General features: G+C 47.3%; 1 protein-coding gene across 2 annotated transcripts in view; it reads right to left on the bottom strand.

Moving 5' to 3' along the window:
• Positions 1 to 21,296: 21,296 nt before the first annotated feature.
• LOC122937812 (C-type lectin domain family 10 member A-like) overlaps positions 21,297 to 24,455 on the bottom strand; it is a 67,150-nt gene continuing 63,991 nt past the window's right edge. For both annotated transcript variants that reach the window (XM_044292896.1, XM_044292907.1), the window contains exon 9: positions 21,297 to 22,456. In XM_044292896.1, the coding sequence (XP_044148831.1) occupies positions 22,267 to 22,456 (190 nt within the window). In that variant the 3' untranslated portion in view covers positions 21,297 to 22,266. The remainder of the gene's footprint in view (positions 22,457 to 24,455) is intronic.

The following is a 24,455-nucleotide window of genomic DNA, read 5'->3' as shown; positions in this document are numbered from 1 at the left end:
TATACACTGTGCATTCCTAATCTGTATGCAACTGAGTGCGGACACAGGACAGGAGTGCGGACACAGGACGGGAGTGCAGACGTAGGATGAGAGTGCGGACACAGGACGGGAGTGCGGACACAGGACTGGAGTGCGGACACAGGACGGGAGTGCAGACGTAGGATGAGAGTGCGGACACAGGACGGGAGTGCGGACACAGGACTGGAGTGCGGACACAGGACGGGAGTGCAGACGTAGGATGAGAGTGCGGACACAGGACGGGAGTGCGGACACAGGACGGGAGTGCGGACACAGGACTGGAGTGCGGACACAGGACTGGAGTGCGGACACAGGACGGGAGTGCGGACACAGGACGGGAGTGCGGACACAGGACGGGAGTGCGGACACAGGACGGGAGTGCAGACGTAGGATGAGAGTGCAGACACAGGACTGTACCCTGTGCCACTAACTGCACCAATGTCTGTACCCTTTTGCCAGTCACTGCACCAATGTCTTTACCCTGTGCCAGTCACTGCACCTATGTCTGTACCCTTTGCCAGTCACTGCACCGATGTCTGTACCCTGTGCCACTAACTGCACCAATGTCTGTACCCTTTGCCAGTCACTGCACCTATGTCTGTACCCTTTGCCAGTCACTGCACCGATGTCTGTACCCTTTGCCAGTCACTGCACCAATGTCTTTACCCTGTGCCAGTCACTGCACCTATGTCTGTACCCTTTGCCAGTCACTGCACCGATGTCTGTACCCTGTGCCACTAACTGCACCAATGTCTGTACCCTTTGCCAGTCACTGCACCTATGTCTGTACCCTTTGCCAGTCACTGCACCGATGTCTGTACCCTGTGCAACTAACTGCAATGATGTCTGTACCCCGTGCCACTAACTGCAATGATGTCTGTACCCTGTGCCACTAACTGCAATGATGTCTGTACCCTGTGCCACTAACTGCAATGATGTCTGTACCCTGTGCCACTAACTGCAGTGATGTCTGTACCCTGTGCCAAGGAAGTAGATTTGTTCAGGAGCAGCAACACGAGCGGCTTGTGAAGAGCGAGGATGGTGGTCATGCAGCAGCTGGGCAAGGGATCACAGATCCAACGCGATCCAAAGGCATATGTAAAAAGATGAAGGGCCACAGCAGCATATCACCGAAATCCTTCTTTATTAGGAAAACACCTCACAGCAAAGCATAAAAAATATTTTGCAGCAACGTTTCGGCTAGGAGTAGCCTTTGTCAAGCCTGCTTGACAAAGGCTACTCCTAGCCGAAGCGTTGCTGCAAAATATTTTTTATGCTTTGCTGTGAGGTGTTTTCCTAATAAAGCAGGATTTCGGTGATATGCTGCTGTGGCCCTTCATCTTTTTACATGTACCCTGTGCTAGTCACTGCACCCATGCCCACATCCTGTGCAGTCATTCCTGTCCACCACCCTTCTGCTACTGATGTAAAGCCGGCGTCCTCCTCGCTCCGACCCTCTCAGGCTCTGCTCTCCAAGACCTTTCTTGTGCTGCACCAGTTTTCTGGAATGCACTATTTCGGCAATCAGACTAATATCCAACATCCACAATTTTACGTGCCCCCTAAAAACGCCCCTTTTCAGGCAGTTTGGTCACATTTTTTAATCGGACTCTTCTGCGGCTTCGGGTAGAGTGGAGTCTTGCCCCCTGGCACTCTCGTGTTGGTATTTCATTCATAATCTTCATCAGTTCTTACCACATGAATCCTTCACTGGACCGCAGCTCGAGCAGAGAACACGGGGTCTCACCGTTCTTTCATACGCCGAATCTAAAGGGGTATTCCGGCTGAGAATATTACTGAGCTATTCTGAGGATTGGTCATCAATATCAGATTGGAGTCCAACACCCAGCATCCCCACCGATCAACTGTTACCTGCAGGAGCTGGAGGCACCTGTCGGGTCAAAGTGCAGTGTCCATTGCAGTTCAGGTGCTACTGAAGTGAACGAGAGCTGAGGTGCAGTAACCCACAATGGCCACTACACTGTGAACGGCGCTGTGTGCTTCCTGCCCCATTCTCAGTGGTAATCCCAGTGCTGGGGCCTGCAAGTAAAAGTTGATTGGTGAGGATGCTGGGGGTTGGACTCCCACCGATATGATATTGATGACATATCCTGAGGATATCTCATCAATGTCGTCAGCCTGGAAACCCTTTTAACCTAAAATGTACTGGAGTAAGATGCGCCTCTTAAAGGGTTATTCCCATCTCCAATATGGCTGCAGCCGGTCATGAGCGAAGTTATGGAAATAGCTGGATGAGCTCTCGGCTGCAGCCGTAACTCCAGCGCCCCCCCCCACCAGACCCGGCATATGATCGTCATTTAGATCTCAGCCAGATCTTAGATCTCAGTCTTGGCTGCAGACCACACTCCCTACCACTAAACCCCGCACCTTGACGAAGAAAGCAAAAAAACGCTTGAGCACAAATATGAGTTTTGTATACCAGGAAACTGCCGTACAGCCATTGTCACGTGTCATACGTGTGGAGATCCCCGATTCTGTATGTCCTCTGATCCATACTAAACCCTCCTGACTGTGGAAAGGCGGATTCTGTGGCTCAAGAATCAGTGGTGGGCCTGGTGGACCTAGGTTTCCTCTTCAGCCACAATGACAGACCATTCAATAAGATTGGCTTCCTGTGGAAGGCGCAGACTGGTGTGCTGGGACTGGAGATGGAATTTAGCCTCCGTGGAGACCTTCTGCTTTATGGTATCAGGCACAGTGCCCAGTAATTGGTGACAGTCAGGATCCAGAGACTGGAAAAACTGCTAATCAGAGCTGAAGCCTGTCGAGGGGAAAACTGCTGAAATATCCTTCATACAGAAGACACATAGTCAACTGGTATTACTCCTGACACATGACGGATTGGAGGAGGAGTAACGGGCATGGTCTGGAATGTGCTCCGCTCTGGGCTAGTATGGAGCAGTAATGGCGCAGAGCTTGTATAATATTTTAATTGGCCTTTATCTGACAGCCATCGGTTTATTCCCACAGGTAAGATCAGAGGACACCTCATTCTACCTATATGTGAAGGACCCAGAGGTGGGGTCCTCTACTATCTCACTTTTTGTGACACACCCCATACTCTTCTTCACAACACCTCATCCAACCTGGGAATCAAGCTCACCTTCAACAGCATTGCGGAAGCTGTATTGTGCCGTCCTGTCGTATGGGTAGGTGTCATAGTACTTCCATTTCAGAGCATTCTGCACATCTTGGTGTGTTGGCAGGCTGGTGTTCTCCTTCATGCCTGGGCTCCGGTGCAGAATGTCTCTGTAGGCATTGCTGGCAGCTGACTGGCAGTAGTTACGTGGGTACTTACTATTAGCACACATCATCTAAAAAACAAGCGACAAGACCCAACTGAAAATGGTGTGGCCTTCAACATTTTACCCTCATAAAAACCGTTACACATGACCCTCTTTTACTGGACCCAACCTCCCCAAAGTAAACTCTAGATACCCTGTAATAGTGTGCCTGAACGTGTGGTTGAAGAAGTGCCTCAGCCAGGGTGACCCATACTGTAGGGTTCTGTATGTACTGTAAGAGATCTTCACCTCCCTCCACTGCTAAATATCTAGTAACTGTCCATCGAGTCTTTCTACTGTCTCCTTCCACTTGTATTGAGAGCACGAGATGCCAGGTGGTGGTTTTATGGACAATCGTTGTGTAATCTCTTCTCCTTCGCTGATAGTTGGAGCTTCATCTCTCACACAAATGTTCTTACTTGTGTGGTTGCCTCTTGTTTTTGTATACTGATCACACAGAAAACTCTGGGAAAAGTGTCGTCATCAGTTTCCCTCCCTTATGAATTACTCAGACCATTATGCATGTGACACTTACCCCCCAGGCGGAAAAACAGGAATTATTCAGAATATTTCCTTCAAGATCATTTCTTCCCAAAAGCTCATCGGTGCAGACTGAGCAGTTGCCATCCTGACTCCAGTCATAATACGGAAAAGCAAAGTCTTCATCTCCGGTCAAGAGCTGGATCTGTCTCTCCAAAAAGAGGAGCAGCAAACGGTGCCAGGTGGGAAAGGCAGGTCCCTGGTGGCCAAAGTTACGGTCAAACATATCTGTGCAGTTCAGAACAATGGGCTTCATGGAGTAGTGGTGGATCCAGACGTACAAGTCATAAATGGAGGCATCCCGAAACTGAAATGTTTCAGGGTTGTACCTGTCAGCGGTCACAAGGATGACAAAGTCTTTGCTGGTGGTAGATTTGGACAGAGTGAGATACCTGAGGAACCTTTCCCTTTCAGGTACATTGAGATTCCGGATCTCTTTCCTAACCAGTATCTTCTTCTGATCACATTGCTCTCCATAATGTCCATATTTGCATTCCCCACAGTTGAAACCCGTATAATTTCCTTTGCATCTACAAAAATACTGATAATAACCTGTAGGCCAATTCATGCGGTCATCGCGGCATTGATCACCCCCATGAGCGATCTCTGAGACTTGGCTGTATATGGAAACGTGTTTAATAGGGCACTCTCCACGTCCAGCATGTTCACCACAGGGGCTTCCATTCCATGGAGGGCAGCATATTCTACAATTTAATGCCCAGTCAGTGGTGCAGGCCCTGGGGAACTGGCCATCCACAGCAAAGAAACTAAGAACCAAGGCTAGGAAGGCAATAAACATGGAAATAACATATCGAATAGATCCAGTGTAGCCATCTCGAAGTAAGGATCCAAGAATGGTGAAAATCTAGACAAGAAGGACAAGAAAATACTTTTATCAATGATATGAATGACCTGAAAACCCATAGAAAACAGTAGCAGCGACCCCAGGCCAACATGGGCACTACTACAGACCACCCTGGCCATAATGACCATACAGACCATAGTGATTATGGAGACCATAGTGTGAATATAAGTGATAGAAATGGTAGTGAACAATGGGAACACCAGAGGAGCAAAATACTGCCGTCTATGTTTGCACTCAGAATGAACTATGAAGAACAATGATGCTGGAGGCACTCCTTGCCTGATATCAATGGACTCCGCCAATTCAGTTTTCAGAAGGCAGAAGTAAGATCAGTTCAGAGACTGATCTGAGGAACACCTGGGTTCACTTCCTCTGATTATCTTCATTTCCACTTTGCGGACATTTCCATAATCACTTAGAAATGTTTTTGTTACTAAGTCAATGGTTCAGTGGTTTCTTTGAGCTTGACAATCCCTCACAAGAACAAGCTCACCAATTTTTAGATTGGACATAGTGGTTTGCCACTGGTTTGTGGCTGCAGTGTGTATAAGTACTGCTTATGCCACCTATCCAAGAAGGTATTTGCCAGGTTTGCACCTGTCTCCATTGATATTTTTTTTACAGGTCTTTGGTATCAAACTCTCCTGAAGGAGCTAGGAATGTTCCAGTTTTCTTTGTGAGAAGAGTGGCAAGAGTGAATAGAAGAGACATTGGGACTGGGGTCAGAGGTCTGGCATTTACTATGGCTACTGTAACACTTGTAGGTAGGGACAGACATGGACAGTGAGCCCTGACCTGAAACCCAGCCCGCTTTCCCTACCCACTTGCAGTTCAAGCCCTCGGTAGCAAGACCGCAACTGGTCAATGGTCCCTATGCTACTAAGATGCAGAGACAAAGAAACACCAAGAGACAAAAACAACACAAAAGGATAGTCGTACAAAAATGGGTCAGAACCAGGTGGAAAGCGCAGTACAAAAACAAGAGACAGAAAGTAGTCAAAAGACAAGCTGAGATCAAATACCAGATGGGATGCACATTACAAATCACATGAGACAAAGAGTGGTCAAATAAAAAGCTGAGGTCAAAAGGACAAACAAATCTAGAGAGCACAAAAAAGACTATCACGGCACTGCTTTATGGCCAGGAAGGGGTTTAAATAGAGGACCAAGTCCCTGGATCAGAACCTGATAGTTCCATGACTCAGCGCTCCATTAGTCAGAAACACTAGCACACAGTAATAGAGCAGCTGAGCAATCAGCCCACTGCTAGTCTCCTCCAGCACATGGCCGCTGTGAGGCTTCCCATCCTGTCGCTAATGACGCTGTTGCAGCACCAGGGGTTGTGGCTTGGCCGCACATCTCTCTTGACGCGGTCACGCCGAAGCTGGAGATCTTACTGCTGGAGCCCAGACAGGTAAGTTTGAGACATTACCCCCCCTTTCAAGAGGGGCCACCGCACCCTCAACATGGGGAGCAGGCTTCTGAGGAAAGGTGAAACTATCTTATTAAATTAGGAGCATGAACATCCTAAGCCGGCAGCCATGCTCTCTCCTCAGCAACATATTCCTTCCAATGGATACGGTACTGCAGGGAGCCATGAACTCTCTGAGAGTGAAGAATTTTTCCCACCTCATATTCAACCTCGCCTAGAATGACCACTGGATCAGGAAGTTTAGGTGGAGGAATCACAGGAGGAATGCACTTCCTAACCCCTTAGGGACCCGGCTCATTTTCACCTTAAGGACCAGGCAATTTTTTGCAAATCTGACCAGTGTCACTTTATGTGGTGATAACTTTAAAAAGCTTTTACTTATCCAGGCAATGATAAAAAAAAATCGTCACATATTGTACATCATGACACTGGTAAAATGAAGTTAAAAAAAATCTTTTTTATTTATAAAAAAATACCAAATCTACCCAAATTTTGAAAAAGTTTCAATTTCTCTACTTCTATAATACATAGTAATACCTACAAAAATAGTTATTACTTTATATTCCCCAGATGTCTACTTCCTCTTTGGATCATTTTGGAAATGCCATTTTAGTTTTTGGGGACGTTACAAACCTTAGAAGTTTTCAAAAACCACATTTTTAGGGACCAGTTGAGGTCTGAAGTCACTTTGTGAGGATTACATAATAGAAACCTGTGGCGAAACCAACCTCGCCACGGTGTTTTGGAGGGGGCTGTTTACCAGCCTCCTGCCCTGGGATTATGGTCCCTTAAGTTATTGGGTCTTAAGGCACTTGGGACGGAGCCCTCTGTCCCTGGATTGCATCCTTTGCCTTACTTGCTTGGATGAAGCACATGGTGAGAACAATAGATAGCGGCCATTGTAGCTCACAGACACTGTTCTGACTTTCCCACACGGGGCTATCTTGCCTGTATTTGGTGCACAGAGACATCATTCAGGAGTGTGAAACTACCAAACAGGGGACACATTTATTAGTCACTATTTTCTGTATAACTTGTATATTTTCAGTGTAACTGTATCTTCCAAACTACTGAACGGATGTGGGTGAATTTTGGACATGTGGTTCACCCAGATCCCCCGGTTCCGAGGATATATTGGTTATGGGGTTATTGCATGTTTTGGGGTTCCTGTGATATGTTTTATAAAACTGTATTTCTCTGCCTTTGATAATTATATTCGCCCTTGTGTTCAATAATCATCACCGGCAGAGGGGAGGATTTTGTGTGGGTGTGTTTCTATTGTCCCATTGTGCCATTGTGTGTTTAAATGGTGATGTCTGTCCTGTTGTCTCCACATGTGTATTGGCGATCTCCCCTTTGTCCTGAGAGATAATTGGATTGTCTTCGGTCGTCTCCGGGACAGAGGGGAGGAAACCATGATGCATTGTGGGGATATGTTGTATCTGTCCTGTATCTGCAACAAACTGTAATAAAAACCAGGCTGGGTGTGCCAGCACTTCAGACCACTGCTTGACCCTGATCACGGAGCCTTGTCTCGTCATTGGGGGGATTCCCTGTATGCTGTTGGAGACTGATTGCCAGGAGTGTAAGCTGACTGTACGCTTTTCCTGTTCGTCTGCTGACAGCTATTTGCGAGGTTCCAGTTTGGAGTGCTATTTTGTATCCAGCTGGGAGGTTGGTGTTCTGCAGTAGCTGTGCCTGCATCTCGGAAAGGGGCATATCGCCTAAACGGATTTTAACCCCTTGTCTGCTGAAACGGTCCGTTACATTGGTGGCAGCAGTGGGATGACCCCCATGAGGTAGAGGAAGACCTGGCTCACCTAGCAACCCTGGAGTGGGAACTGGAGCAGGACTACCGAGATCTCTTCCACTCCATTGGGAAGGCTCAGCAGGACAGCAAGAAGTCAGACCCAGGTCCAGAGCCCTTCAGCTGGGAGGATATTGTTGATGTTTACTGGGAAGAACCCCAGGTGGCCGGTGGAGATGGGACCGAGGTCTCTCCACCGGTCCTGCAGGGAATTGGGAGCCTAGTCTCCATTCCCCAGCGGCAGGCTGAGTTACAGGGGGCAGTGGTAGTTGTTCCTGCCCCCCAGCAGCAGCATGATTTTTTGGGAATTAGGAGCCTAGTCTCCATTCCCCAGCGGCAGGCAGAGTTACAGGGGGCAGAGACAGTCAGTCCTGTCCCCCAGCGGCAGAGTGTCCTACAGGGAATAGAGAGCCCAGTCTCCTTTCCCCAGGAGCAGGACACTGTATTGGGAGCGGAGGCGGTCGGTTGCCCTCCCCAGCGGCTGGAAGTATGTATGGGAGAGGAGCTCATTACCCCCTCTCCCCAGCGGCAGCTTAATGCACCAGGGGGAGACAGTAAGTCCCACAACAGTGCAGATGGGACTGTGGTCTCTGCACTTACAGCACAGGGGGTAGGGACAGTCGGTCCTGCCCCCCAGCAACAGGGCTGTTTAGCCAAAGGGGAGACAGTCGGTTTCTCCCTCCAACAACCAGACTCCAACCAGGCTTCTTCCGTGGTAGTGCTGGCACCAGGGCAGAGTACCGCTGATCCCTGCCCACAAAGCAACCTCCACTCCAAGCCAGGGAGCAACTCAGAGACCGGGAGTACCAGCTACAAATATAATCTTGGTGGATTCACTGGACAGAGACAGGCTACGAAAGTCAACAGGTCCAGTATTTGGTTGTGGGTGGGCTGCCAGACTAACTCAGGTACCGACCGGAGTGAGGTCAGGTATCTGGTTAGTCTTCCCTGGGGGGGGGGGGATGTGTGGCGAAACCAACCTCGCCACAGTGTTTTGGAGGGGGCTGTTTGCTAGCCTCCTGCCCTGGGATTATGGTCCCTTAAGTTATTGGGTCTTAAGGCACTTGGGACGGAGCCCTCTGTCCCTGGATTGCATCCTTTGCCTTACTTGCTTGGATGAAGCACATGGTGAGAACAATAGATAGCGGCCATTTTAGCTCACAGACACTGTTCTGACTTTTCAACACGGAGCTATCTTGCCTGTATTTGGTGCACAGAGACATCATTCAGTAGTTTGAAACTACCAAACAGGGGACACATTTATTAGTGACTATTTTCGGTATAACTTGTATATTTTCAGTGTAACTGTATCTTCCAAACTACTGAACGGATGTGGGTGAATTTTGGACATGTGGTTCACCCAGATCCCCCGGTTCCGAGGATATATTGGTTATGGGGTTATTGCATGTTTTGGGGTTCCTGTGATATGTTTTATAAAACTGTATTTCTCTGCCTTTGATAATTATATTCGTTATTGTGTTCAATGGTCATCATCGGCAGAGGGGAGGATTTTGTGTGGGTGTGTTTCTATTGTCCCATTGTCCCATTGTGTGTTTAAATGGTGATTTCTGTCCTGTTGTCTCCACATGTGTATTGGCGATCTCCCCTTTGTCCTGAGAGATAATTGGATTGTCTTCGGTCGTCTCCGGGACAGAGGGGAGGAAACCATGATGCATTGTGGGGATATGTTGTATCTGTCCTGTATCTGCAACAAACTGTAATAAAAACCAGGCTGGGTGTGCCAGCACATCAGAGCACTGCTTGACCCTGATCACGGAGCCTTGTCTCGTCATTGGGGGGATTCCCTGTATGCTGTTGGAGACTGATTGCCAGGAGTGTAAGCCGAGTGTACGCTTTTCCTGTTCGTCTGCTGACAGCTATTTGCGAGGTTCCAGTTTGGAGTGCTATTTTGTATCCAGTTCGGGAGGTTGGTGTTCTGCAGTAGCTGTGCCTGCATCTCGGAAAGGGGCATATCGCCTAAACGGATTTTAACCCCTTGTCTGCTGAAACGGTCCGTTACAAAACCTCCCCAAAAATTACCCCATTCTAGAAACTACACCCCTCAAGGTATTCAAAACTGATTTTAAAAACATCGTTAACCCTTTAGGTGTTCCACAAGAGTTAATGGCAAAAGGAGACAACATTTCAGAATTTAGATTTTTGGGCAAATTTTCCAATTTAATCATTTTTTTTCCAGTAACAAAGCAAGGGTTAACAGCCAAACAAACTGCTATATTTATTGCCCCTATGCTGTAGTTTGCAGAAACACCCATATGTGGCCGTAAACTACTGTATGGGCACATTGCAGGGCGTAGAGGGAAAGGTGCGCAGTGTGGTTTTTGGAAGGCAGACTTTGCTGGACTGGTTTATTTACACCATGTCCCATTTGAAGCTCCCCTGATGCACCACTAGAGTAGAAACTCTATAAAAGTGACCCCATCTAAGAAACTACACCCCTCAAGGTATCAAAAACTGATTTTACAAACTTTGTTAACCCTTTAGGTGTTGCGCAAGAATTATTGGCAAATGGAGATGAAATTTGAGAATTAAAATTTTTGGGCAAATTTTCAATTTTAATTAATTTTTTCCAGTAACAAAGCAAGGGTTAACAGCCAAACAAACTGCTATATTTATTGCCCCGATTCTGTAGTTTGCAGAAACACCCATATGTGGCCGTAAACTGCTGTACGGGCACACGGCAGGGCGTAGAGGGAAAGGTGCGCCGTGTGGTTTTTGGAAGGCAGATTTTGCTGGACTGGTTTATACCATGTCCCATTTGAAGCCCCCCTGATGCACCCCTAGAGTAGACACTCCATAAAAGTGACCCCATTTTGGAAACTACGGGATAAGGTGGCAGTTTTTTGGGGACTATTTTTAGAGTACATATGATTTTTGGTTTATCTATACTACATTTTTGTGAGGCAAGGTTACCAAAAATAGAAATTTTGAAATTTCATCTCCATTTGCCATAAACTGTTGAGGAACACCTAAAGGGTTAATAAAGTTTGTAAAATCAGTTTTGATTACCTTGAGAGATGTAGTTTTTTAGATGGGGTCACTTTTATGGAATTTCTACTCTAGGGGGGCATCAGGGGGGCTTGAAATGGGACATGGTGCCCAAAAAAAAAAAAAGCTATCAAAATCTGCCTTCCAGAAACCAAATGCCGTTTCTTTCCTTCTGCGCCCTGCCGTTTGCTCATACAGCAGTTTACGACCATATATGGGGTGTTTCTGTAAACTGATGAATCAGGGTAATAAATATTAAGTTTTGTTTGGCTGTTAACCCTTGCTTTGTTACTGAAAAAAAAGGATTAAAATGGAAGATTTGCCAAGAAATTGCTGTTTTGGCACCGTTTTTATAAAAAAATTTGACTGTGTTTATCTGAGGGGTTAGGTCACAGGGTATTTTTATAGAGCAGATACTTACGGACGCGGCTATACCTACTTTTTATCAACTTTTTATTTATCTACTTTATTATTTATTTATGTTTTACACTAGTCCATTTTTTTTCGTTTTTAGCCGATTATCTTAGGTAGAGGCTCATTTTTTGCGGGATGGGAGGACGGTTTTATTGACACAATTTTGGGGGGCATATGACTTTTTGATCACTTGCTATTACAATTTTTGTGATGTAAGGTGACAAAAAAATACCTTTTTTTGCACCGTTTTTATTTTAAAAAATTTACCGTGTTCATCTGAGGGGTTAGGTCATGGGGTATTTTTATAGATCAGATTCTTATGGACGTGGAGATACCTAATATATCAACTTTTTTTTATTTATTTTAGTTTCACTAAATAATATTTTTGAAAAAACATTTTTTTAGTTTTAGTGTCTCAAACATTTTGTACTCCATGGAAGTGTGGTACTCCCTGAAGCAACCAATAATGCAGAGGCCCGGATGATCGGGGCACGTGTCACACTGAGACCACAGTGATGACAGGGACTATGGAGACCACAGTGATCACAGGGAGCATAGAAACCACAGTGATGACAGGCACTATAGGGACCATAGTGATCACAGGGAGCATAGAAACCACAGTGATGACAGGGACTATAGGGACCATAGTGATCACAGGGAGCATAGAAACCACAGTGATGACAGGGACTATATAGACCATAGTGATCACAGGGAGCATAGAAACCACAGTGATGACAGGGACTATAGAGACCATAGTGATCACAGGGAGCATAGAAACCACAGTGATGACAGGGACTATAGAGGCCATAGTGATCACAGGGAGCATAGAAACCACAGTGATGACAAGGACTATAGAGACCATAGTGATTACAGGGAGCATAGAAACCCCAGTGATGACAGGGACTATAGAGACCATAGTGATCACAGGGAGCATAGAAACCACAGTGATGACAGGGACTATAGAGGCCATAGTGATCACAGGGAGCATAGAAACCCCAGTGATGACAAGGACTATAGAGACCACAGTGATTACAGGGAGCATATAAACCACAGTGATGACAGGGACTATAGAGACCATAGTGATCACAGGGAGCATAGAAACCTCAGTGATGACAAGGACTATAGAGACCATAGTGATCACAGGGAGCATAGAAACCACAGTGATGACAGGGACTATAGGGACCATAGTGATCACAGGGAGCATAGAAACCACAGTGATGACAGGGACTATAGGGACCATAGTGATCACAGGGAGCATAGAAACCACAGTGATGACAGGGACTATATAGACCATAGTGATCACAGGGAGCATAGAAACCACAGTGATGACAGGGACTATAGAGACCATAGTGATCACAGGGAGCATAGAAACCACAGTGATGACAGGGACTATAGAGACCATAGTGATCACAGGGAGCATAGAAACCACAGTGATGACAGGGACTATAGAGGCCATAGTGATCACAGGGAGCATAGAAACCACAGTGATGACAAGGACTATAGAGACCATAGTGATCACAGGGAGCATAGAAACCACAGTGATGACAGGGACTATAGAGGCCACAGTGATCACAGGGAGCATAGAAACCACAGTGATGACAGGGACTATAGGGACCATAGTGATAACAGGGAGCATAGAAACCACAGTGATGACAGGGACTATAGAGACCATAGTGATCACAGGGACTATAGAGACCATAGTGATCACAGGGACTATAGAGACCATAGTCATCACAGGGACTATAGAGACCATAGTGATCACAGGGAGCATAGAAACCACAGTGATGACAGGGACTATAGAGGCCATAGTGATCACAGGGAGCATAGAAACCACCGTGATGACAGGGACTATATAGACCATAGTGATCACAGGGAGCATAGAAACCACAGTGATGACAGGGACTATAGAGACCATAGTGATCACAGGGAGCATAGAAACCACAGTGATGACAGGGACTATAGAGGCCATAGTGATCACAGGGAGCATAGAAACCTCAGTGATGACAAGGACTATAGAGACCATAGTGATCACAGGGAGCATAGAAACCACAGTGATGACAGGGACTATAGGGACCATAGTGATCACAGGGAGCATAGAAACCACAGTGATGACAGGGACTATAGAGACCATAGTGATCACAGGGAGCATAGAAACCTCAGTGATGACAAGGACTATAGAGACCATAGTGATCACAGGGAGCATAGAAACCACAGTGATGACAGGGACTATAGGGACCATAGTGATCACAGGGAGCATAGAAACCACAGTGATGACAGGGACTATATAGACCATAGTGATCACAGGGAGCATAGAAACCACAGTGATGACAGGGACTATAGAGACCATAGTGATCACAGGGAGCATAGAAACCACAGTGATGACAAGGACTATAGAGACCATAGTGATCACAGGGAGCATAGAAACCACAGTGATGACAGGGACTATAGAGGCCATAGTGATCACAGGGAGCATAGAAACCACAGTGATGACAAGGACTATAGAGACCATAGTGATCACAGGGAGCATAGAAACCACAGTGATGACATGGACTATAGAGGCCACAGTGATCACAGGGAGCATAGAAACCACAGTGATGACAGGGACTATAGGGACCATAGTGATCACAGGGAGCATAGAAACCACAGTGATGACAGGGACTATAGAGACCATAGTGATCACAGGGACTATAGAGACCATAGTGATCACAGGGACTATAGAGACCATAGTCATCACAGGGACTATAGAGACCATAGTCATCACAGGGAGCATAGAAACCACAGTGATGACAGGGACTATAGAGGCCATAGTGATCACAGGGAGCATAGAAACCACAGTGATGACAGGGACTATATAGACCATAGTGATCACAGGGAGCATAGAAACCACAGTGATGACAGGGACTATAGAGACCATAGTGATCACAGGGAGCATAGAAACCACAGTGATGACAGGGACTATAGGGACCATAGTGATCACAGGGAGCATAGAGACCATAGTCATCACAGGGACTATAGAGACCATAGTCATCACAGGGACTATAGAGACCATAGTCATCACAGGGACTATAGAGACCATAGTCATCACAGGGACTATAGAGACCATAGTGATCATAGGGACTATAGAGACCATAGTCATCACAGGGACTATAGAGACCATAGTCATCACAGGGACTATAGAGACCATAGGGATCACAGGGAGATGAGCACCCCCAGTGACCAGGGCCATACACTGAGTATCCGGCATGGGGGTCCTCACTGCTCATTTGGAGCCCTCCCTGCTCATTGTGCCCTGGGCAGTATACACTCCTCCTCCAATCCTTGAGCCCTGGTCATAAGGATTGCAGGACCCCAGTCATTGTCCTCGTGCTGGGACCCCATCTCCTATGCCCCAGACACATGTAAGCAGATGTCCTACCTGAGACTTTGTCGCCTTCATCTCAGAAATAACTTCTGTGCAACGTCTCAGGTTCAGTAACAAACACTTAGAAACACTGAAGTCAAATATTACCCTCTGCCAAGTCTGCAGGTGTCCTCTGAGGTAAGAAGTCTTTCCAGAACTTGTTGCCTCGAGGGGAAACATACGTGAGCCAGAAGTAGGATGACGACAGCAGTCCCAGGATTAGGACACCCAGAGGGTGAACCTTCCCTACAGACAATACTGCATGTCCTACTGTAGAGGTGGCCTGGAGCATGGCTGCAGTGCGCTGTGTATATGTGCATGAATGTGTGGAGGCTCAGAGTTGGAGGACAGTATTAATGGACACACCTTACTCTGTCTAGGAAGATTCTAGTACCAATCCTCCAGGACACAGGGGAGCCCATCAATAGTACGGTATGTAGGATACCACGTGGTTTGCTGGATTGGGTCATGACCTGGTAACCCATGAGAAATAGCCATTGAAGGTCAGAAAGTGGTGACCGGTGCAGGCCTGTCCAGGTATCGTGTACACTGAGGAGTTCAGGGGAGTCCACGAGGCTATGGGAATAGTCAGCCCACTATGAGGCTCGCACTCTTTATTCTGGTTTCGGATGGTGTTGAGTTTGGGGCTTTGTTCTTCCAGACTCCCCCAACCAGACGTCATGGAGCTTATGCATTGGGGCGCAGTCATGGAGGAGAAGAAAGGAGCCTTCCCCAAACTGTATTGGCTGCAGCTTCACGGGCAGCACAGTGGCTCAGTGGTTAGCACCAGCTCTGGGGTCCTAGTGTGGGTTGGGCTCGAGCGCCTGTATGGCAGCCACTGACTTCCCGAACACGTAACGATCCCTGTGCTTTGAGTCCCTGCGAGAAAAAGTGCATTACAAATGTTTGTCGTTGTCATTCTGCTACTTATTGCCCAATACAGTAGTGATGCCCCCTTAGGCCCCCACACAGTAGTTATGCCCCATTAGTGCCCCCACACAGTAGTTATGCCCCATTAGTGCCCCCACACAGTAGTTATGCCCCATTAGTGCCCCCACACAGTAGTTATGTCCTCTTAGTGCCCCCACACAGTAGTTACGCCATGTTAGTGATCCCACATAGTTATGCCCCCTTAGGGCCACACACTGCAGTTTTGCCACCTTAGTGCCCACACACAGTAGTTATGTTCCCTTACTGCCCCCACAGTAGTTATGTTCCCTTGGTGCCCCCACACAGTAGTTATTCCCCCTTAGTGCCCCCATACAGTAGTTATGTCCCCTTAGTGCCCCCACATAGTAGTTATGCCCCCTTAGAGCCATAACAGTAGTCATACCCCCTTAGTGACCCCACACAGCACTCATGCCCCCTTAGTGATCTCACACAGTAGTTATGTCCCCTCAGTGCCCCCCACACAGTAGATATACCCCCTTAGTGCCCCCACACAATAGCTATGCCCACTTAGTGCCCCCGCAGAGTAGCTATGCCCCCTTAGTGCCTCCACACAGTAGTTATGTCCCCTTAGTGATCCCAAACAATAGTTATGACCCCTTAGTGCCCCTACACAGTAGTTATGCCCCCTTAGTGACCCCACACAGTAATTATGCCCCTTAGTGACCCACACAGTAATTATGCCCCTTAGTGCCCCCATACAGTAGTTATGCCCCCTTAGTGTTCCCACACCGCAGTTATGCCCCCTTAGTGCCCCCACACAGTAGTTATTTCCTCCTCAATGCCCCCACACAGTAGCTATGCCCACTTAGTGCCTCCACAAAGTAGTTATGTCCCCTTAGTGATCCCAAACAATAGTTATGACCCTTTAGTGCCCCCACACAGTAGTTATGCCCCCTTAGTGACCCACATAGTAGTTATGCCCCTTAGTGCCCCATACCGTAGTTATGCCCCCTTAGTGTCCCCACACCGCAGTTATGCCCCTTTAGTGCCCCCACACAGTAGTTATGCCCCCTTAAAGCCCCCACACAGTAGTTATGCCCCCTTAGAGCCCCACACAGTAGTTATGCCCCCTTAGAGCCCCACACAGTAGTTATTTCCCCTCAATGCCCCCCACACAGTAGATATGCCCTCTTAGTGCCCCCACACAGTACCTATGTCCCCTTAGTGTCCCTATACAGCAGTTATTCCTCCTTAGTGACCGACACAGTATTTATGCCCTCTCAGTGACCCCACACAGTAGTTATGCCCTCCTAGTGCCCCCACAGAGTAGTTTTGTCCCCTTAGTGCCTCCACAGTCACTTTAGTTATGTCCAATTAGTGACCCCAAACAGTAGTTATACCCCTTTAGTGATCCCACACTGTAAATATGCCCCCTTAGTTCCCCAATACAGTAGATATGCCCCCTTAGTGCCCACACACAGTAGATATACCCCTTTAGTGCCCACACACAGTAGTTATGCAACCTTAGGGCCCAGTTCCGTAGTTATGCTCAATTTATGCTCCCACACAGTAATGCCCCCTTAGTGCCCCTGCACAGTAGTTATGTCCCCTTAGTGCCCCCACACAGTAGTTCTACCCCCTTAGTGCCTCAACACAGTAGTTATGCCCCCTCAGTGTTCCCACACAATAGTTATGCCCCCTTAGTGCCCTCACACAGTAATTATGCCCCCTTAGTGCCCCCACACCACAGTTATACCAACTTAGTGCCCCCACCCAGTAGTTATGACCCCTAAGTGCCTCCACACAGTAGTTATGCCCCCTAAGTGCCCCCACACAGTAATTATGCCCTCACACAGTAGTTATGCCTCCTTAGTGCCTCCACACCACAGTTATACCCCCTTAGTGCCCCCACACAGTAGTTATGCCCCCTTAGTGCCTCCACACAGTAGTTATGCCCCATTAGTGCCCCACACAGTAGTTTTGCTCCCTTAGTGCCCCCACACAGTATTTATTCCCCTTTAGTGACCCAGACACAGTAGTTAGACCCCCTTAGTGCCCCTACACAGTAGTTATGACCCCTAAGTGCCTCCACACAGTAGTTATGCCCCCTAAGTGCCCCCACACAGTAATTATGCCCCCACACAGTAGTTATGCCTCCTTAGTGCCTCCACACCACAGCTATACCCCCTTAGTTCCCCCACACAGTAGTTATGCCCCCTTAGTGCCTCCACACAGTAGTTATGCCCCATTAGTGCCCCACACAGTAGTTTTGCTCCCTTAGTGCCCCCACACAGTAGTTATTCCCCTTTAGTGACCCAGACACAGTAGTTAGGCCCCCTTAGTGCCCCTACACAGTAGTTAGGGCCTCTTAGTGCCCCTGTGGTCACAAACCGACCTTCTGATGTGATTCGGTCTCCTAATAGTTCTGAAGTTGAGTGAGCCGGCTCGAGGTTTCATACAAGATGTGTAGCTGGTAATGCCCCCTTTATTATAATGAGCAGACAAACGCAGTAACCGTGTCCTAGTGGAGACCAGCTTCCAGTTACTATGTTTGGTTTCAGATAAGAAAATGGTCAGCATAGGGGGAGTAGGGGCCCACTGTGGAGTTTGTACTTCTGCCTTCCAAAGCTAAATCCCCCTCTTGCGTAAGTGCAGGTTATACATAGATATAAAATGAATATGTATACAAAATGGACGCCTTTATGCTTTCCCTCATAAATCCCCCCTTTTGTGAATAATTTCAGGTATTGCTCGGAAGGAAACATTGACATGTGCTGATCACACATCCCGGACTTTCTACCTCTTCTCCTGATTCCCTCCTGAGCATCCTGCAAATTACATCACAATTACACATCCTGGATCTTTCCAGTGGGAGATCTTGCTTGATGGAAAAACCAGTTTAAAAATGATGACTATACTGTCTGTGAACCATAGTGGTTTGGCTAGAAGTATCTGACTGTAACAGTTTTCCTTTTCCTTTTCTACAGTTTTCTTATGACCAAAAAAAAATATTTTTCTCTTACATATAAGTATTACTACTTGTACTATACTCTGTAAAATTCCCATAAACCACCCACCAAGGCTTTGAAACCAGTTTGCTGGATTTAGAAATGAAAATGTATTCCCCCACCAGGAATCTTTGGCATCATCATGCTCTTCAAGCCATTTCTCGCATTTCCTTAACAACTTTGATTTGGGCCCTCACCTGGAGATTTCCCTGTGGCAGCAGGTCGGCCCGATAGTTTGGCAGATCCCCCCATCTTTTGCAGTCACATACTCTAGCGCTATTGTGTGTTGATTAGTTAGTAATACAAGCTGAGCCTGTACAGTACTAGTCTGATTAGGCATCACCAAAACCCCCCAGATTTTATCATCTAAGTAACTTGTTGCTTCCACTAACTTGTCCCACATCTTCATCACCATAGGATGTAAGAATAGTGAACTAAAAAATCTATTTGGCCCCCATCGTTACTACATTTGGCCTCCCGCTTGGTCTGGGGTGATTATCAGCTGCCCTCTTATATAGGGTGTGCTTGGGGACCTCATTAATGTCTACGTTATCATGTGGTAAGATGAAAGTGTCAGGTGTCAGCCGGACCAGGGCGCATGTTCCACAGTCCCCAGGAGGGATCCGCTTGTAGGCTGCGACTCCACAAAGAAGAGGTCATCGGGCAAAGTGTACTTCTAAGTCGAATGATATAGTAGTATGTAGGCTGCAGCAGGAACATTTACCCACCCAGCTACGCGGAGGGGCACTGCTATAGAGTTATCATTTTGGCCATCCTGTCCCTCTCTCCTCTTTGAGGCAAACTGCCAGCAAGACATATGGGCGAGTTCATAAAAAGTCAGAGGAATTGCGAGAAAAGGCATAGTCCTTGAGCTCACAGGACTGTGGGTACAAATCCAGCAATTCCTAAGATTAGTTTCATTCAAGTGTTTAAGAAACGTATTGTCCCCGTCCTCCTTCAGCATCTCTTGAAGAGTCCATTCTTTGCACCAAGATCAATAGCCACACAAGGGGGATAAGAGGCATCATTTCTTCCAGTCTCAACACTTTCTTGCAATGGCTGGCATGGACCCAGTTTGTCTTTCCTTGCAATTTCACTGAAGTGGTAGTTGTCAGAAGGACTTGGAAGGGTTCGTCAAACCAGGGATCGAGGCTTTTCCTGACGTGTCGCCTCAGGACCAACCAGTCTCCTGGTTCCAAAGTGTGGCTCTCTTCAAGACAGTTGGTATCTGGACTAGATGCAAACACCTGTTTATGTACCTTATGTAATTGTGCCTGCAGGGCCTGCACATACTCTGACAATGAGCTGGGTGTCATGGCCAATACTTGTGGAAAATACGAAGGGCAGACACAAGGAGGATTTCATAAGGGGACAAACCAGTTTTTCTACTTGGAGTGTACCTGATTGAGAACAAGGCTATGTGTAAGCAGTCAAGATGCAGAGGCCAAACTATAGGGAATTCAACGATTTGAGAATAAATCGGCTTAGGCAGGCTAAGTGATGAAAATATTTACTAAGTGCGATAAGATAAGATATTCCTTTAATAGTCCCACCAAGGGGAAATTCACATTGTTGCAGCAGCACAGAGAATACAAAAACTCCAAAATAAAGTCATTACAGTGGGATATAGAGCTGACCCGGACATATCCCCTTCTTCCTCCACGGCCCTCTGACATGATGCTCGCCTTGGCCCTGCACTGAATTGCATAGGGAAAGGGCTTTTTCTGGAGATCCGTGGGTCTCCATAGGGTAAGCTAGATGGAGGCTTCCGCCTAGCAGTGAGCCCGGTGACGTCACTGGCACTAATGGGCGGTCTTTAGTGCTGCTCTTATCTTTAAAACGGCTAGGGCAATCGATAAAGCCTGCTCATCATTAACTCTTTACTGGCAAAAGGAAAGGAGGCTGTGGAGAAGGGCTATGAGGGTTACAATGTCTGTATGACAGACTGCTGAGCTGCCCGGAGAGTAGCGGAGGACACTGAGAAGGTGCGAGCACTGTAATCTCTTGTGTAGAGATGGTATCTGACGATTATCTGGTGGCTGCATCACAGAGTTATATCTCCATGCAAAATGCTGAGCCGCTGTATCTAAGCCGGCCATGTTTGACGAAGGATCACCGAAGCGCGTGTCTGGGTTGGTGCCATCCTGGACGGCAGACACATTATGGGTAAATTATCTCGACAGGAAGGACTATGTTTACCATGCTGCAGTTGCACTTTCCTCATGGTATTGTATGTGGATTGTCCTCACACGTGTCACTGCCCATGTGATCTCCTCCAGTGATGTCGCCATTTCTTTCCTGCACTGTTATCTTTTAATTGTATTTGATACATGTCTTAATAAAGTGATCTCATACACTTTATATATTACGCGGACTGGCAATTTATTGTAGGTTTAGTATAAAGCTATTTTTGCCATAGGTATTGCTTTATGCAAGTCCTACTTACGGTACTATGTCACTGCCATGTATATAGGGCGGCCATTTATATCAAGCAATTTGGAACATGGCACCTGTTCTGTCTTCATACACGTTCCCACAGCGTGCAGTCTGATATTCAGTATAAACCATTCCGGTCTTCCAAATAAGAGGACTGTGCTCTGTCGTCTAACTCGTTTATTGGTAAAACAGGAGCATTTGATGTGTGGAAAAACGAAAACAATACAGGAAGTTGTAGAAGTATAGATAACATTACAACATTAACAGAGAAACCCTAATACTATACATAGTATTGCATAGCTAACAAACAGTTACTACCTCTTTCCTGAGACAGAGATAGGTCTCTTACCAGATATGCTTGCACAAGGATGGTGAGGTTTGAAAAGGAGATATGCAGGAGACCGCTCTGCTGATGTCCTGCAACATGAAGTTTGGAGACTGGGCTTCTCTTTCCCAGAATGCCTAGCACCACCCACAATGCCTAGCACCACCCACAATGCCTAGCACCACCCACAATGCCTAGCTCCACCCACAATGCCTAGCACCACCCACAATGCCTAGCACCACCCACAATGCCTAGCACCACCCACAATATGATAATCTTTATTACCAAGAAAACAAAGTGCAGTACATTTTTACCACCGCTAGATGGTGCTGTAACCTAATAACTACAGAAATACAGGAATTGCGGCAGAATGAATTAGGGAAGAAATAGACGTGATCTGAGATGATTCTTAAACTCTGGAAAATGAACCAAGATAATTTTCTAGCCCTGCTGGGCAGAACAGTACCTCTGCTGGCAGGCATTTTTTATTGGTCTTATGTTCGAAAAGTTGTTTCATAGTTATGCCCTTTGGGAGGAAAAAAAGGTCAAAACCTATGTCTTGAGGCTCATTCCCCTTTATCATTTATGACTAGTCATGAAGCTCTCTGCTAGTGCTGCCTCGAGGTGTCACTTCAGAGACCCAGAGATGCTGCTGACAAAGTATGGATGGGCTGCAGTTGGGGTGGTGCAGTTGGGGTGGTTGAAGTTTTCCATCAGGAGCCTTTAGTTACGCCCCTGGCAGCATAGGAGTAATAGGAGACATCAGGATGGGGGCACATACTTATTACCCATCTGTGTAATATGTATATTATCAGAGAATTATAGCTCCTGGCGATCCTGTCCGAATGCTCCAATCTTCTCCCACAGACAGCGCACCGCCTCAGCCTTGCAGCTGCATCTCTTGGCCCTCATTTCACAGATCCAGGGCAGCTTAGTTCTGCACGTGGCCAGGTCCAGCCGGGGACTTGCTTTCACACAATAATGGCTGCCTGTCTTCTGGAAATCATCTCTGTGTGAGGGGACAAACATAGAAATAGAAGAGAGAAGACACCATGATAAATCCAGCTCCAGGGAGGGCCCACCTCTGCCTCGCCCATGCAGTGGAGCACAACATGACACAGGAGAGGACGCTCGCTTCTATACAAGAGAACGATTTTCACATAGTTCACACCTTGCAGATTTTCATTATGGAAAGTTTCCATTTGGCTGCAGATCTGTCTCCAGATATCACTTTTTACTATGCAAACGCTGAAATCAGTAGTTGTAGACATACAGTCAGGGACGGGTGCACTCTCAAGATCATTCCTAGAGGGCAGCTGAGGGTTGGGGTCATGGACAGTCAGGGACAGGTGCACTGTCAGTAATATTATTAGGGGGAAGCTCGGGGGCAGGGCTACCATCACTAACACTCATATGGACAGTCAGGGACAGGTGCACTGTCAGTAATATTATTAGGGGGAAGCACGGGGGCAGAGACACCATCACTAACACTCATAGACAGTCAGGAACAGGCGCACTGTCAGTAATATTATTAGAGGGAAGCTCTGGGTCAGGGCCACCATCACTAACACTCATGGACAGTCAGGAACAGGTGCACTGTCAGTTATATTAGGGGAAAGCTCGGGGCAGGGACACCATCACTAACACTCATGGACAGTAAGAGTCAGGCGCACTGTCAGTAATATTATTAGGGGGAAGCTCGGGGGCAGAGACACCATCACTAGTACTCATATGGACAGTAAGGGTCAGGCACACTGTCAGTAACATCATTAGGGGGAAGCTCGGGGGCAGAGACACCATCACTAACACTCATATGAACAGTCAGGGTCAGGCGCACTGTCAGTAATATTATTAGAGGGAAGCTCTGGGTCAGGGCCACCATCACTAACACTCATATGGACAGTAAGGGTCAGGCACACTGTCAGTAATATTATTAGGGGGAAGCTCGGGGGCAGGGCCACCATCACTAACACTCATGGACAGTCAGGAACAGGTGCACTGTCAGTAATATCATTAGGGGGAAGCTTGGGGGCAGAGACACCATCACTAGTACTCATATGGACAGTCAGGGACAGGCGCACTGTCAGTAATATTATTAGGGGGAAGCTCCGTGGCAGGGGCACCATCACTAACACTCATATGAACAGTCAGGGACAGGCGCACTGTCAGTAATATTATTAGGGGGAAGCTCGGGGGCAGGGCTACCATCACTAACACTCATATGGACAGTCAGGGACAGGCGCACTGTCAGTAATATTATTAGGGGGAAGCTCGGGGGCAGGGCTACCATCACTAACACTCATATGAACAGTCAGGGACAGGCGCACTGTCAGTAATATTATTAGGGGGAAGCTCGGGGGCAGGGCTACCATCACTAACACTCATATGGACAGTCAGGGATAGGCGCACTGTCAGTAATATTGTTAGGGGGAAGCTCCGTGGCAGGGACACCATCACTAACACTCATATGGACAGTAAGGGTCAGGCACACTGTCAGTAACATTATTAGGGGGAAGCTCGGGGGCAGGGCTACCATCACTAACAATCATATGGACAGTAAGGGTCAGGCACACTGTCAGTAACATTATTAGGAGGAAGCTCGGGGGCAGAGACACCATCACTAACACTCATATGAACAGTCAGGGACAGGCGCACTGTCAGTAATATTATTAGGGGGAAGCTTGGGGGCAGAAACACCATCACTAACACTCATATGGACAGTCAGAGACAGGCGCACTGTCAGTAATATTATTAGGGGGAAGCTCGGGGGCAGGGCTACCATCACTAACACTCATATGAACAGTCAGGGACAGGTGCACTGTCAGTAATATTATTAGGGGGAAGCTCGGGGGCAGAGACACCATCACTAACACACATATGGGCAGTCAGGGACAGGAGCACTGTCAGTAATATTATTAGGGGGAAGCTCGGGGGCAGGGACACCATCACTAACACTCATATGGACAGTCAGGGATAGGCGCATTGTCAGTAACATTATTAGGGGGAAG

The sequence above is a fragment of the Bufo gargarizans genome, chromosome 1 (assembly GCF_014858855.1).
Source record: "Bufo gargarizans isolate SCDJY-AF-19 chromosome 1, ASM1485885v1, whole genome shotgun sequence".
NCBI lineage: Eukaryota > Metazoa > Chordata > Amphibia > Anura > Bufonidae > Bufo > Bufo gargarizans.
Note: the sequence above shows the minus strand (reverse complement) of the source record. Positions and strands in the feature narration are given on the sequence as shown.